We start from the raw sequence: 16,402 nt of genomic DNA, 5'->3' as shown, positions 1-16,402 counted from the left end.
TATTTAGTTGCTCAGTCGATGACATCATATCTTACTGGAGTAACTGAGTAACTCATTATGGAAGCCCATTTATACAATGCATCAATACGTTTATATATATATATATTGATTATTGATTTTCAAGTTGGTGTCTGGAATTTTTATTCAAAATTATAATATGCAAGAATGGCTAATCACCACATAAAATTTACATAAAAACTTGCTTATTAATATCAAATTGGCATACAAAGATATTTTACTTTGATATATACTTGCATTGACAAGCAAACAGTTTGAAGTTTTAAAGAAACAAAGAGTTAGAATATTTTACTTCAAAATATTTTCAAACAGATACATTGTCAAGGAGACCAGTTTGAACCAGGGACTATTGTTTACTTGTTATATTCAACATGCAATTTCCAATCTTTGATATTCATTGATCTGCATGTCTGTAGTTCTAAGTATAGGGTTTAACTGTTTGTTATCGGAGGTAAAATGACAACCAGGAACTGGCTGTATTTACATGTTTCATGTTATTGGCCAGCAATTACATTGTACATGTATTAGAATCAATTGAATTTCATTCCTTTTGGTGGTTACTGTTACAGAAAAGTGAAGAAAAGATATTTTGATATCAATATTGAGGAAATTATCTTTATCCATACTTTTTTCTGTCTTAAGCAATAATTAAAATTAATTTTTGACTTCATGATATTTGTTTCAATATTTGATTCCTAATTAAAAATTTTGATGAACAAAAATATTTTAGAAAGAAAAAAAATAAAACCTTTTCTTTCTTGAGCAGTATACAGTATTCCTCTTGAGCTTTATAACGAACCTTCATCGACCTTATAAATCAAACTTCCAGTATGCAAGAAAAGTGTCAGGACCTCCTAGGAAACAAACTTTTTCCAAACTTTGATCTTCCTATGGGGAAATCAATTTAAAATTTTGAATTTGTATTAGCATTAGTGTTTAGTTTAAATAAATACTGTATTCAGGGCATTGGAATTACGAACAATACGGCATAAACTAAATCTCTTTACATACAACAGATTAAGCTGCATAACCTATAATTTGTCTAAACACTCTGTATCGCTGTTTGTCAAACCTATACTGATTTAGTATTAAATGTTTATACACCATATTATTATACTGAAAGAAACGACCAGGTCTCTGTACTAATTTAAACAAACTCGTATAATGGTGTTTGGTTTTATTGTTTAATTTCAGATTGAATGATTGAAAGTCATCTAGAAAAGTCTTCAAGACATTGAGAAGAACAATTAGAAAACTTCACTTTCAGAGGATGTAAGACATTACCTGTGACCTTCAAAGGACTTGAGACAAAGTTCAATTCATCCAAATTCAAAGACACTGCAAGAGATTTGTGATGTCAAATAATGCATTAGGCATTAATTAATCTGAAGAGGCGATTTTCATCATAAACATTAGCAAGATGGCATGGACATATCTCTTGCATTATTTCGTGCTATCATCATTTCTCGCTATCACCATATTAGCAGACATCACTGTCAAATATTCTATTTTTGAAGAACAGCAGCCTCCATTGTATCTTGGAAATATTGCAGAGGCAAGTGCCTTATCGTCAATAGCAACAGCAGATGAAATGACAAGCATGAGATACAGTTTTCTAAAAACAGTTGGAAATTATTTTGCAATTGGTGAAAATAATGGTGCCTTAACAACTAGTTCTGAACTTGACAGGGAAACAATTTGTCCATTTAAATCAGCTTGTGTTCTTCAACTTCGTATTGGTGCCAGCAGTGGAACATTTTTCCAGCCTATAAATGTGAATGTTACATTGAATGATATCAACGACAACAAACCAGAGTTTGACCGGACATCCATAGTTCTCGAGATTCCGGAGAATGCAAACATTAACGCAACATACCCAGTGATAGGGGCTGTTGACAAGGACATGGGTGATAACAATTCTTTACAAACTTACGAACTCTTACCAGATAGCGGTACATTTGGTTTGATGTTAGGACAGAGTTTATCTGGTAACATAGAAGTATCAATCATCCTCAAACAAACATTAGATAGAGAGGTGCTAGGTCATTATCAGCTCTATCTTGTAGCGAAGGATGGCGGTACACCTCAGAGAAGTAGCATGTTGACAATTAATGTGACTGTTACAGATATCAATGACAACAAACCAATCTTTAGTCGTCAACAGTATGATATTACCATTCCCGAGGACATTTCTGTCACTAGCAAGGTTCTGAATGTTACAGCTGTAGACTATGACTTAGGAGCTAACAAGGAACTAGAGTATTCACTGATATCTAACCCTCCAAGTGATGCATTAACATTCTTTGCCATAGATAAATCCACAGGTCAAATTTCGGTCATTCAGAAATTGATACACACCCAGGGTACTCCACTGAGTCTCATTGTACAAGCTAAAGATAAAGGGACACCACCCAAGAGTAACCAGGTTGCTGTCACAATTACTGTAACTGATGTAAATGATAATCCACCAAAAATCACCATTAACCGTCTCAGTAATTCTGACACTGCTAAGGCTCCAGAGAACTCCCCCAATGGTACTGTTGTTGCTTACGTGCTGGTTACTGATGACGATACTGGCAATAATGGTCGTGTTACCTGCAGTCTACGTGATGATACTTTTCGACTTTCAAAATTGCCAAACACAGAAAATGAATATAAAGTTCTTGTAAACAAAGCACTTGACAGAGAAGTAAAGTTTGAACATGTTGTTTCAGTTGACTGTCAAGATGGTGGAAATCCACCAAAAGTTAAGAGTGATAGTTTTATTGTTAGTATTGTTGATGAAAATGACAATTTCCCTGAGTTTGTCAAGTCCTTCTACAATGAATCTATGACAGAAAGTCAGCAGACGGGAATTTTCATCACCAAGGTAACAGCATCAGATGCTGATGAAGGTGATAATGCTAAAGTCAGGTACTACATAGAACAAACCAATGCTGACAAGTTTTATGCAGATCCATCAACTGGTGTTATCAGAACAACTGTTCCTTTTGATCGTGAGACGAAAGACATTTATAAATTCAAAGTTTTGGCTGTTGATGGTGGAAAAGCTATTTCATTTACAGCTACTGCCTCTGTTGAATTGCACATTTTGGATGAAAATGATGAGAATCCACGATTTAACCAGTCTGCTTACAAATTTCATATTGAGGAGAATTTGCCATCAGAGACTTTCGTGGGAAATGTGTTTGCAGCAGACCGAGATATTGGTGATAATGGAAAAATTAAATATTCTCTCCAGAACAAAGATGGATTACTTCCCTTTCATGTTGATCCTTCTACTGGAGGCATACAAACAAATGGCCACCTAAATAGGGAATTTAAAAACTTGTACAATTTTGTTGTGCTGGCAGAAGACTTTGGAGCACCCTCCCGTAACTCTACAACAATTGTTCAAGTAGAGGTCTTGGATGTGAATGATAATAATCCACAAATATGGTATCCATTGCAAGTTAACGGCACCAAACGTGTTTCTCACTTGACCCCAGTGAACTCAGTAGTAGATAAAATTGAGGCTTTTGATCCTGACAATGGCCCTAATGGAACACTTTCCTATAGAATTAGGTCTCGAAATGACGACAATTTATTTTCACTTCAGAACACTACAGGAAAGTTGACACTTGTTCGTAGCATTAAAACTTCTGAAATCAAAGACTATATTCTATTTATAGAAGTTTCTGATCATGGAGTGCCTCCAAGGAAAAACAGTACTGAAATCCGTATAAAGATAGACCTAGCCAAAACATCAGTTTCATCAGAGGCCAGTATAGGACAAAATGTTTTGATAGTAATCACCATTGTTTGTGTGACTATTGTACTTTCTCTGGCTATTATTGTGGTAATATTTCTCATTAGGAGAGTGGATAACAATAAATTAATGAAAGACTATCCCCCACCAGGGAAAGAAGAGTTTCAAATTTCTGAAACAGTGCACCTAAATACAAATAAAAAGTCTATTTTGACAAAGGAGACTAACCTGCCACATGGATACAGTCAGAGCACATTAGATAAAAAAGAAGTGAGTTTTTCATTAGATGATCATAGAGATTCTGGGATATTCATGATAGCAAATTCAGAATCGGGTAGCCCCAAGCCACAGCAGTCATCACGACAGGTTGGTTGGTCCAGAATCTATAACCACTAACAGCTAGTGTCTTGCTGCATGTAATCTAATTCTGAATGGGGTCCCATAATTACCAGCTCAAAATAACACTTTATATAACTTGTCAAAAATCACTAACCACTGACTGAAAAGCATGTTATTGAAGGCCTATTTCTAGTGAAAATTACATTTTTTCATATCTTTAAACAAAATTTCATGAAAGTCAAACAAATCAATGTTTTGAAAAGAATTTTTGTAGATATAACAACAATAATTCAGTTTTCAATACTTTTTTTTACTATTTTTAAAATGCAATTTTTGACACTATAGATTTCCTTTACCAGGACAATGTTAACCCACTTCAATTCAAACTTTAACAATTTATTCCCTACTTGAATTTGTTAACAATTATTGAAATCATATTGTTACTTTAGAATTGCATGTAATTATAGCAGGACTTGTTAACCCTGATCTTTCAAGTCTTTAAACTCTATTTTATCTTGATGGCCTTTGAATCCCATTTTATGTGGAGAGAAGTGTGAAAATTTAATTAGCTTGTTAAGGTTCAAATCTTATTAATTTCATATCTCACCCCTTTTTTTAACTCATTTTACCAATATTTTGACTATCAGTGGAATGACAAATGATAAGTGAATTCATTTTAAATCATTAATACTAGTTTGTTTTGGTGGTGAAACATTCTTGAGCAAACAATATTGAATTGTAGTTTTTCTGACTTTGGCATATACCTCCAAAGAAGGTTAAAAGCAGAACAGGTTTTTAAGACAGAATTTTTCTCATTAACAAATTGAATAAACCCATTATGAATCAAATTAAATCAACTAATCATGAATAGTTTTAAATATTAAGTGTTTTCTAATGGTAGATTATGTATATAAATAGTGGTGGTTTGTTGGAGGGGGGGGGGAGGTTAACAAAGGTTGAAACTCCACCCTTCTGTAGGAAAATTTTGTTAAATTCATGCAATATTTGGTCATTAATGAATAAATATCAACCTGATCCCCTTTTCAATATTTCTGGATCCATCCCTGAGCAGCACCTTTACCATCTTTTTTGATAAATTGTTTACAGAACAGAATCCGGGGAATTTTGAGTGGTTCATATATTATGTAAGGTTGGAATGTCCAGACTTAACCATTTCTGTAATGGAGGATCTTTTGATAGCTAGGCTAACAATTAGATAGGTAGGAGAAATGTTTACAAGCTGTCTATATGTAGATTTAAGTTTACTCAAAGGATAAAATATCAGGGAAAGCTTCAGAAACATTACCTAATTGTTAATTCTGAGGTCATGTGATATTTATTCTGGGCTAATCCTCTTTGAAAATTTTGAACGGAAATTGTACAACCTGTTACACGAGCATAACCGGACAAATGAATGCCTTTGTTGACAAACGCTGTGGTTATTACACAAATTATCATAATTTATCAAGCAAAGAGTTTTATAAAAGACATAATCGGATTGCTTTGCTGATGTTGGGGGATGGGAAGTCAGAGTTAAATTGAAATTTAAAGACTTATTTATAAAACTTGATGTGGATTTTTTGACGTATATTGCATAAAGATTTAGAGATTTAGTCAAATTCACAGGTGCTTTTCTATTTTATTTGATTTAAAACATTATTCATTTTTCATACTTTACTATTTGAATACTGAACAGAAGAACGTGACTTATTATCCCTTATACAAGAAAATATGTTGACACTTCACTGATACCCCATACGACTTTGTTCCAAGAGACGGTCTTAAAATCCTTATAGTTGCCATAGGGGTTGTGCAAGATAGAAAAACGCAATAATTAATTCTGCCTGTCATAATTCAACTTATTTTCACGAGTGAATTATGTTTGCTAATTTAGCAAGCATGAAAAAACTGTGAAAATAAATTGCCTTGAATAAGTCTCTGTATCTATCAGTATGTATCTTTTCTGCTGCATTGGATTAACATTTTAAGTCTGGAAATATAAGTATCTATAAGAACAAATCAGTGATGACATTCCATGATGTATTACATGTTTATATTGCTTCCTTTTCTATGGTAGACTGACTTAAGGAAGTGTTAAAACATGTTTTGCATATAATGTTGAAAGCTTATTAGAAACATTTGGAACACTTTAGTGCTTTATTTCCTCTATATATTTTTTTTGAGAGATTTTTTTTTTTATTTTTTGAAAGTTTAACTGAGTACTCCACTTTGTCAGTCTTTATCCTCCATTTTTATCATAAATTTGTAAACTAAGTTAAAATGATTCATTACCTAAGCATAAGATTTTAAACTATACTTGGTAGTTTCTATCAACCTTCTGCCTTATTGTGAATGAAATCACAGTATCATGACCCCTGTTGCTATAAATTATAACAAACCTAACAGAATGTCAGTTTTTTAACCACATTGAACCATATCATACTGAGACAATATGTCACTAAATAATGGCTTAACCCAACATTTTCTTATTAAATGAAATAAGTAGATAAACAGGTGTTACCATAAAATTACAGTTAATTATAGGTACTTTTGTACTGATTTATTGTTTATTAATTCAATACAACATGAAATATATATGGAAATGGAAAACAGATCCTGCTTCAGCTTATTTTGTCTTTGTATGATTGTACCTTGAAGATAACACTAACTAAAAACAGATTTCTCGTAGTAACAATAAGATATGCATACTGAGTATTGATTTGTTCCCAGTATTTAGAATCACTTTGGAAAGAGTTTGATTCAATCATATTATCCTCATGCAAGTTCAGTAAAAACAAATATGAAAAATACATGTATTATGAATAAATAGTAATATATGGTCAGTTTAAATCAATGCCATGTTTTCTCTATATGCTTTCCTTTTCTTTAAATCTATTCATTCAATGTCAGTACTTTTTCCACTTACAGCTTCAGATACATGAGTCACCTCCCTTGGAAGATCATGACAGATTAACATCATTACGTTATCCACAGAAAGTGAATTCTTTCAACAAACCATTATTACTACATCCAGAAGATGTAAGTTTATACTCAGTGATGCCCCTGTATATACATTCATTGCCTGTCAGTCTGTTTTTGAAGATTACTTCTAGGAATCATTGAAACATAGATATATACTTTAAACCCAATAAAGTAGACAATACTTAGTTCTCTTTATATGGTTCTGTACCCACCCAAATACTTTACCGTATCCCTCATCTCTTACATATCCCAGACACTTTGCATATTTTCTAAATATCTTTTTCATGGTTTCTATAAAAGCGGGGTGCAAGTTCCTGATTGCTTGATTCATAGATGTCTGTTGGTTAGGTACATGTACTTTAAAGATTTTAACTTTTGAACAATTTTCTTTTTTCATTGTAAAATTTGTTTAAAGCCACATTCTTGTTCTTTAACTTTCAACTTTTTTTTTTGCAATGAATGCATTTCCTTTGTGATAACAATCTTCCATCCACACCAAAGAGGAAAACAAAAAATTATATCAAAATTAAGATCAATGAAAAAATTAGTCACGATTTAAAAGGTGTGCTTGAGTTCATTATGACTGGTTTTTATGCTTCTTAATTTTGGGTTCTGAATAAGTTTTATAGGATAAGTCTTAAATCTAGCATTAAAATTTAAATTCTGAGATTTGTAATGTGGCAAAAATTTTAAGTTAATATATCAAAGATTGAAGTAATCTGTTTGATAGCTCATACATAGAAAATTATAAATTCTTGTAACAATTAAAATTTCTTAAATATTTGTCAATGAAATAAGATTTCAAAATTTTTAACCTAGGATTTACAGGCACTATGTAATCCTACTGGTATATCTGCAAACCTAGGATTTACAGACACTGGGTATGTGTAATCCTACTGGTATACATGTATCTGCATTATTGAAACATTGAAAAAGCAATAGTTCAAGAGATTTATGTTGAACTTACTTTTGAACATGATTTCCAATGTCTAACCTTGATTCCAAAAAGTCATTAATTAAGCCATTGACAGGAAATGTCTCCAATTTTTATTGAATTTGCAATTTTCATGTCTTCATGAACTTTCTTTGTTGCTACAGAAAGCTATTTTAACATCAGAACAACTAAGAAATCAGAAGCTTAGGGAAAATGAAATGCTTTACTGTTTAATAAAACTTATAAATTTTACTTTTGTGATCAAAAGCATTGTGAAAGTTAATCTTTGTTACAAGTCGGCCTTTAATATATCATTGGCAAATATTGATATAGACTTATTTTATTTATTCTTAAGCCTTTTATCTTTGAAGTTTTCTTTCGCTTTTTTCCCTCGAAAATGAAATGAATATTATTGTTGTTTTTAACCCAAGATTTATTGTTGTAAAGTTCAAAAGACGTTTAAATGTGAGATGTTTAGGGAGCATTGTTGTCAAATTGTAGGCGTGTATGGTTATCTTTCTTCGTCTCGACATTCCGAAAAATTGGATTAAATCTACAAGAAAAGAGTAAAAAATCTCACAGTAGGACATATGCATGTGGAGTTCAGGTGAATTGAACTGGACATAATTTGATTAAATGAAGTTTTGACATGGCATTGTTCAAATTCCTTTTATGGGTAAAAGCCACATGATGTAACATGTTCTGTAAGGTTATAGTTGTGCCATCGGCATGCTGTGTCATTGTCCACTATAAGGAGACTGACCAACCTCTTGGCATTAAGATGTCAGGCAATGTTCTGTACATTTGTATTAATATTGAACTAATTATTGGTATTTTATGAGAACATTATTACCGGCTCTTCACAGTTATGGCAGCACTAATGGTTTTATATGGTTTTCCCATTTACACCTGTGAATTAAAAGCAGGTTAATGAACAGGTAGAGGGTCACCAGGTCTTTTGACCTTAATTGTTATGTGCTTGTGTCAGAATGTAAAAAAAGTAGACACTTATTTGCTTTACATGGAATTATCCATCTTAGATAACGAATAAATTATCAGTTCAAAAATGAATAATTATAGGAAAAAACATTAGTTGATAAAGTTATAAAAAAAATAACTAAATACCAATATACATGTGTTAATTTGTGTTCATGGGGAAAAAATTAAATAGATAAATGATACAATTAAAGTTCAGAATGAACCACTTTAAGTTACTTGTTGACTTTTTATGAATCAGTTTACATATATATATACATGTATATGTCACATTATACTCATATCAAACATAATTGAAACTAAAAATAACAAATAGAAAATAAAACCTTTTTTGGTAAATATTTTTAACTTAATTTTTAATTTTTATATTATAGAATCGCCATATATGGGGTAAGAGACTTGGTGAAGACACACGTAGTGACCTCAGTGAGGATGTGACCTCTGACAGTGGACGAGGAGGTAGTGAGGAGGATGTGCACCACCATCATCACTTATACCCCCGCAGTGGTATAGTGATATAAATTGTTACAGTAAGTACTTGCTATATAATTAATAGAGAATAAAAATGCTTATGTTCATTGGCGAAAAAATTTTATTCATTACAATAATTTCATCAACCTAACTTTAAAAATAAGGATTTTCTTCTTTTTGATTATTATATAATTATGCTTGACCCTTGACCCTCATTTAAAGAGGCTGTGTTGTAACCTCCATATTTTATAGAATTTCAAGTCTTGTAGTTTTTAAGGCAAAAAATAACTTTTTCGAAATTTATAAAATAGAAAAATAAAATTACTTTATAACTTTTATAGAATTTCTGTTTGTACCTAATGTTTAAGTGAACTCTTTTTCCAATTTTGTAATGAAACAATATGCAACATGAACCAGATATTATCTCAGTATTAAAATTTATCTGTTCTTCAACATATAATGCTGGACTTGTCTTTGTGATCAGTGTGGTTTTTACCCAATGATTAAGTTATAACTTACAGTTTTGTGGTTTTAATGTTGGATAGTTTTAAAGCTTTAAGCATAAAAAAGTTTTTTTTTATTTTTGAAATAATGACATGTTTGACAACCCCAAGAAATAAACCATAAATCAAGACTTTAATCGGGTGTTTTACAAATACATTTGCAACTTGTGTAAGAAGGATTTCAACTGAGCACTTAGTTTCAGTTCACAGATCAGAAAACCTCAAATGTCCAGAAAATTTATAAATCGTAATTATTAAGTTAATAATGACTGTGGGGAAGTCAGGAATAGTTGACTTTTTAATAGATTGAAAGTTAACATGCAATTTGAAAATAATTTAAAACCCTGTTATAGTTTTGGGATGGGTAAGCCAGAGTTAACTCATAAGTTCAAGTCAATAGAGTGCAAAGGGAGATAACTTAAGTGTTTTATTTTTGTTTCAATCAATGATGCTATTATCGATTTTAGAAAGACTATTGGAATGTATGAAAAAAATGCTTTTACTTGTCCAAAGAGTACTTACTCACTGTTAAACCTTCATTTTGAGACTCAAGATTGTGCTATATCTTTTCTTTCAGGAAATTTTAGTTGTTGACAGTATTATTATGAGACATTAAAATACCTCCGGATGTGGATATTTGATCTGTGACTCAAGAGATTTATTAACAATCATTATGATGAACCCCCCCCTCCACATTACTAAAGTAATGACATGACAGCCCTATGATTTTATGACATAGAACTTCAGCTGGTTAATCATATGGTAGGTATTACTTAATGTACTCAACCTCTGTGAGAGAATGTAACTGAAATATTTTTTAACTTATATCTGATAAAAAAAGCTAATTTAGTATTACGATAACTTCGTGGGTAGTATTGGATTAATTATACCCAACCCCCAAACAACGTTAGGGGGTATTTAGGAATCATCCTGCCTGTCAGTCTGTCCACATTTCTTGTCAGCACAACTCCTCTTAAACTACTCAAATGATTTTGATAAAACTTGATATGAAGGGTTAGCATCATGTGGGAATATAGTTTCTATCAGAGGACTCCTAAGGGAGATAATCAAACTTTAGGATTTTACACGTTGAACCCTTGTAAGCACAACTCCTCAGAAACTGCTCTAGGGAATTTCATGAAATTTTATAGGAAGGTTGGTATGTTGATTTGCATGAAGGAATACAGCTCCTCTTGGAGTATTCTAAAGGGAGATAATTAAACTTACAGGTTATATATTTAACTTCATATTTGAAGCATTTTATTTGCTCACAGTATTTTTCTAGTTGTAGTTTAAAAGAAAATGCATTGAAAAAACTAGAGTCATTAATTAAAAATGTTACACTTAAAAAAAAAGGGGGGGAATGGTGAAATTTCTAGAACTTTAAACACTTACTTGTTTCTTTTTGTATAACAATAAGAAAAACAAACAATGAAGACTGCAACCAAGAAGTATGTTGTATTCTACCATACAGAGACTGTATTATCTATTTGAGAATGATATATAAGTGAACAATAGCCACTTTTAGAAAGTAAAATGAAACCAAATACAAATAAAGTAACAAATAGAACATTAACAAATAGAAAGAATGAGGCCCAAATTTCTGGACTTGCAGCATTAGTAGGGGGCAAAAATTATCAATAGAGAGGACTGACAGAAACAGTGTCTACCCAGTTCGTGGAGACCAAAATTGATTTTGGAGAGAAGCATCAAGTTCAAGATAAAAATAAAAAAATTACAAGTATAAATTATGAAAAATAAGTGAAAACCTTGCCATGACAACTAATTATTGTACACACGCATTCATATTTATAATCTTTATTTCAGGTTTTTATTTGGTGCTAAAAAGGGAGATAACCCATTAAATAAAGAACACTGGTGCTGTGGCATTCTTCAGAGCAAATGGACATTTTAAAAATGAGATTTTAATTCAATGAACATAAAAATAGTTTTATCATAGTATGATACTTATGGTAATGGATACAGATTGAGATGACTTTTTTGAATTGAGAACTGCCACAGCTAAATGATTTGATCTCAAAAATACCTTCTATAAATATGACAGTAAACAGTGTAGAACTGCTCTAGTCTTTATCATTGTTTTCATCATCCTTATTAGCATTGTAGAAATCCTGTTTATTTATAAATGATGTTATTTGTTATTGTTTTATACATTTTTAAAGATTAAAAAGGTGAAAAATAGTTGTGTGTGTGTGGTATGTTGCACAGCCTGGATAGCATTACATCCAAGTTGTAAATTTTTAAACAACCCCCCCCCCCCCAAAAAAAAAAAAAAAAAAAAAAAAAAAAATTAAAAACAAAACAGCAAATGACAGCCTCTATTATCCTAGAAATGAAACTATGCATTGTAAACTAACTTGATACTGTGACATCATAATGTCAATATGTCATCAATTCACAATTAACAAGTTCTGTGCCACAGGGCCGATCATCGGCCCAAAGTAGTGCTCCTTTCAGTGCCAGAGGGCTGATGCATCGGCCCGTCAAAAACTTGTTGTTTCCTTGGCATCACAGTAGCAAGTCCTTTGTGACGACAAAAAGTGACATTGAGAGCCAAAAAAGGGAGAGTCCATAAATGAAAATATTGGTAGTTCGTCAGTCATTACATCAAATTTTAATTTACTTGGCTGGATGATTGGCGGGCCTAACGTCAACAAGTTTCTCCCTGATTCTGTTTCATGTACTGGTTATCATAATTATTAAAACATATTTTTGTATGAAATGCTTGTATACCCCTTAGGGCTAGTCAAGAAGTTAAATGAATTCAACCAACAGTGTACATGCATTCTTTTAAATATATGATCCTTGGCTAACATGAACATCATTTTCCCAATTAGTTGTTTGTCTTTTAAGATTGCAATTCAGTAGTTATTTGAAATATCAGTTGCTAGAAATAAATGTTTTTTTTTATTATTATTTTTGCCCTATTTTGTCTATTATCACTTTAGTATAAAGTGATAAAATAAAATAAAAAATAACACCAATGGATACACAGACACGGGGGCCTATCGACCACTCTTTTTAAACTTGAATTTTCAACATATTATCTTGATTTTTTTAATTAAAAAACACTGGCCGATATAGGCCTCCATACACAGATCCTAATTTACTTCACATAAGTCGATAAGATTAACAACGTACGTACTATATCTAAAAACATGACACAAATGAAGTGATAGCAATAGAAATGATAAGTTTTTAAACCATTGTACATCCATTTTTTTGTCGAACTTAAAAAAACCGCCTCTATCCCAGTAATCACACTTTTGGCGAAAACAAAAATGCTAAATGTTCGCCCGAAAAAAGGCACAATCGGTGTTGTCTTTGTCCATATTTTAAATGGATTGGAAATTTAAACGATTGAAAAATAATGTAATTTCAAAATCTGTCAAAAGCTTTCTTGCGAAGGACTCGCCATGCATTTATCATGTCTGTCTACCAATGTTTTAATTGCGCTAGAAGTTCTTATTTACTGCATTACATGTTTTGTATGTAAGACGCAGTAAAATTATGGCCATGGATGCCAGCAAAAGAGAGATCTTTCGATAAAAGTGTTCATATCTTTTGAAGCTCATAGGTGAAACTCCTCCTAAATCTTTCATTGAATGGAGAGACAATTTGACGAAAACTAAATAAAATATTTCCTTTATATGTAACGGATGAAAAGTAATGTATTGTTCATGAAATCATATTTGTTTGATTTTACTCACTGCCCTTCTTATATTTTTTTTTCGAAAAAAATATTAAATGTACAATCTAAGTTAAAAGTCAACTACAAAGGTAGGTAAAGGGACGCAGCATATTTTTTCTTATTATTTATCCTTTCCTGTTGACGGTGTCATTTGCTTTTTGTTGATTTAAGTTCACATTTTGTAATTGATTTTTAATGTTTAATGTTTTAGTTTAGCTGCCCTGTCCATATCTTCAGAATTCCTATCAAGGGAAAAGCAATTAAAAAATGGTAATCGGAAACAAGTGTGGTTTTCATTCCACCCTCTTGACGCCTTTTATAAGAGGCAGCGTTGTAACGTCATACAATTGTTGCACGACGAAACGTCATAGAACTACAGCTCGGAAAACATTTTTGAAAATACGTCTGGCAATCTCTTAGAGAAAACTGTGGCACTCAAAGGGTTAAAATAATTCAAAACTAAATAAGACTTTGATGGAGGAACGAATATTATTTGACTTGGTGTGTTTCAATATAAGGTGAACGAAATAATCATCAATTTGTGAACTTTGGCAATGAGTAAGCTCACACAGACACTCGTTCCATATAAAAAAAATATTTCAGAAGGGAAAGAGATGCATATTTTGATATGAAACGAGTGCTTGGTCACCATTGTAAAGAAATAGAATTAGTTATTTGCAAAATTGCTTTCTGTTTGATACATAGGTACTTTACAACACAAGTCACATAGATTCAAAAATGTAAAGCAAAGATGATAACATTAGAAGGTTTTGAACAAGGGTCTCGGACCTTTTAGAACGGATTTCTAGATGATAACATTAGGTGTTTAACAAGGGACTCGGACCTTTTAGAACGGAATTTGAGTTTAGATGATAACATTAGGTGTGGGACTCAGACCTTTTAGAACTGATTTTTAGATGATAACATTAGAAGGTGTTGACCTATTAAAACGGATTTTTAGTTGTGTTTAATTTTGTAATTTTTTTCAGTGGTCAGATATAAAAAGGAAAGGGTTGTGATCACGCTAAAATACATAATATGACCCAAGTCAGGAATATGGCATCTGTATGTCTTGTTTCGCTTACATTTCCAGTTTTATTTTGTGTTGCTGAAGTCAATGAGGGTAAAACAACTATTAAGACGATCAACTTTCTATACGTTTAGTTTCTAGACGTTCCATACAAGAGTTGCCGCTTCTGGCGGCGACGTAGCAATTATTACGTTACATATTGCGGGAAATAACGTTATTGTCTTTCGTTCATAAATAAAAGGTAATTGAAACTTAGAAATAAAGAAACTATTCACAACATTCTGGGGGCCGCTAAATGCAATTAAAGTCCATGATTAATAAACACATTTAACTGTTCATATTTCAAGGGGAACTAATTTCACTATTGGTCGTGTTGTCATTAATCCACTTGTGGTCCGGATTCTTGTTGCTCTGGTCTGCCCATCATTGCCGGTGATCAGTTCCTCAATGACTCCTAGCTTCCAGGTCGGCCCGGCGAATTATCCATTATCTGAATGATCGCACCGATTTTCACTTGTGCCGCTAATGTATTCGCGGACACGTTGTTAAGTTCACAAACATCTGCCTCGCTGTCGTTGCGTGTTGATATTACGCGTCCGTGTAGTAGCCGAGACGACGTAAACGGCTGGAGATCTCGGATATCGGCTGATACGTACGTTATCGGGCGGTCGTTGATCACACAATCTATTTCGCTAAGGACAGTTCGTAGCACTTCAAATGTCACTTGTGATCTTCCCAGAACTTTTTTGATTGTTGTTTTTGTCAGGCCGATCAATCGCACCCACCATTCCCCATACCAAGGGGCGCCTCGCGGTATAAACTTCAGTTTACGGAAATGTTCAGTTCTTTCGGTAGCTCTCTATCTGCAGCAATGAACGTTGGTGCGTTATCTGAATATATCGTGGTCGGGATTCCTCTTCTGTTAATAAATCGTCGGAAAGCTAGCATAAACATATCGAGTGTCATATCTGAAACTAGCTCTAAACGAACGGCACGAATAGAGGCTCAAGTGAATAAGCACAGGTAAGTCTTAACACTTTGTCCGTTACTTTGTACAATTAATGGTCCAGCGAAATCGATTCCGGTGGTCTGAAACGGTGTGACACTCTGAACTCTGTCCTTAGGTAGCGGTGGCGATTACTTTACGATATTCAACGCATCGTTTTAGTATAAAGTTCACACATTGGCGTATAGACGGCATCCAGTACGACTGGCGTATATGCGTAATTGTCTGCCCGGCTCCTGTGTGTAGAATTTTATGATGCGCGTCAATCACAATTAGATCTGTAAAGGCGTGTCGTTTTGTATTATAGTCCAATTCTGCATTGTGAATACGTCCCGCGCTCCTGATTATTCCTTCTTCGTCCACGAATAATCGCAACTGTCGCGTAAGTGGTAATCGGCATTTAGCTAGTGGTTTGCGAAGTTCGCTCTTCTCGTCACTGAAATTGCGGTTTTGAATGTCTAATATCCAATATCTCGTCGCTTGTCGAATTTCGTCGGGCTTTATCGTGTCGATTTCGTTCGTACATTTACTAAGTCTATATCAGTTCTTATTCATACATCGCTTCATGAATTTTCTCTCGGAGTCTCCTTTTGTGCATATACTGCTGTGATGTTTCTTTCCCGGACAGTGTTGCATGTTTTCTCTGATTTTCAGTTGGCTATT

General features: G+C 32.9%; 1 protein-coding gene across 6 annotated transcripts in view; it reads left to right on the top strand.

Annotated features, from left to right (window-relative positions):
* Positions 1–12,193, top strand: part of LOC148604194 (protocadherin-11 X-linked-like) — a 43,546-nt gene extending 31,353 nt beyond the window's left edge. For 3 of the 6 annotated variants that reach the window (XM_088548588.1, XM_088548587.1, XM_088548586.1), the window contains 5 exons: positions 1,213–4,132; positions 7,034–7,144; positions 9,392–9,547; positions 10,569–10,753; positions 11,819–12,193. In XM_088548588.1, the coding sequence (XP_088404714.1) occupies positions 1,439–4,132; positions 7,034–7,144; positions 9,392–9,538 (2,952 nt within the window). In that variant the 5' untranslated portion in view covers positions 1,213–1,438 and the 3' untranslated portion in view covers positions 9,539–9,547; positions 10,569–10,753; positions 11,819–12,193. Of the gene's footprint in view, positions 1–1,212; positions 4,133–7,033; positions 7,145–7,906; positions 7,969–9,391; positions 9,548–10,568; positions 10,754–11,818 lie in introns of all 6 variants that reach the window. The other 3 variants (XM_088548591.1, XM_088548589.1, XM_088548590.1) reach the window with 3 other exon arrangements.
* Positions 12,194–16,402: the final 4,209 nt, after the last annotated feature.

This window comes from Perna viridis, chromosome 10, assembly GCF_037379345.1.
Source record: "Perna viridis isolate PV_CMFRI_1.1 ecotype Kerala chromosome 10, ASM3737934v1, whole genome shotgun sequence".
NCBI classification, from domain to species: domain Eukaryota; kingdom Metazoa; phylum Mollusca; class Bivalvia; order Mytilida; family Mytilidae; genus Perna; species Perna viridis.
The sequence above is the reverse complement of the archived record's forward strand: the minus strand, read 5'-3'. Positions and strand labels throughout refer to the sequence as shown.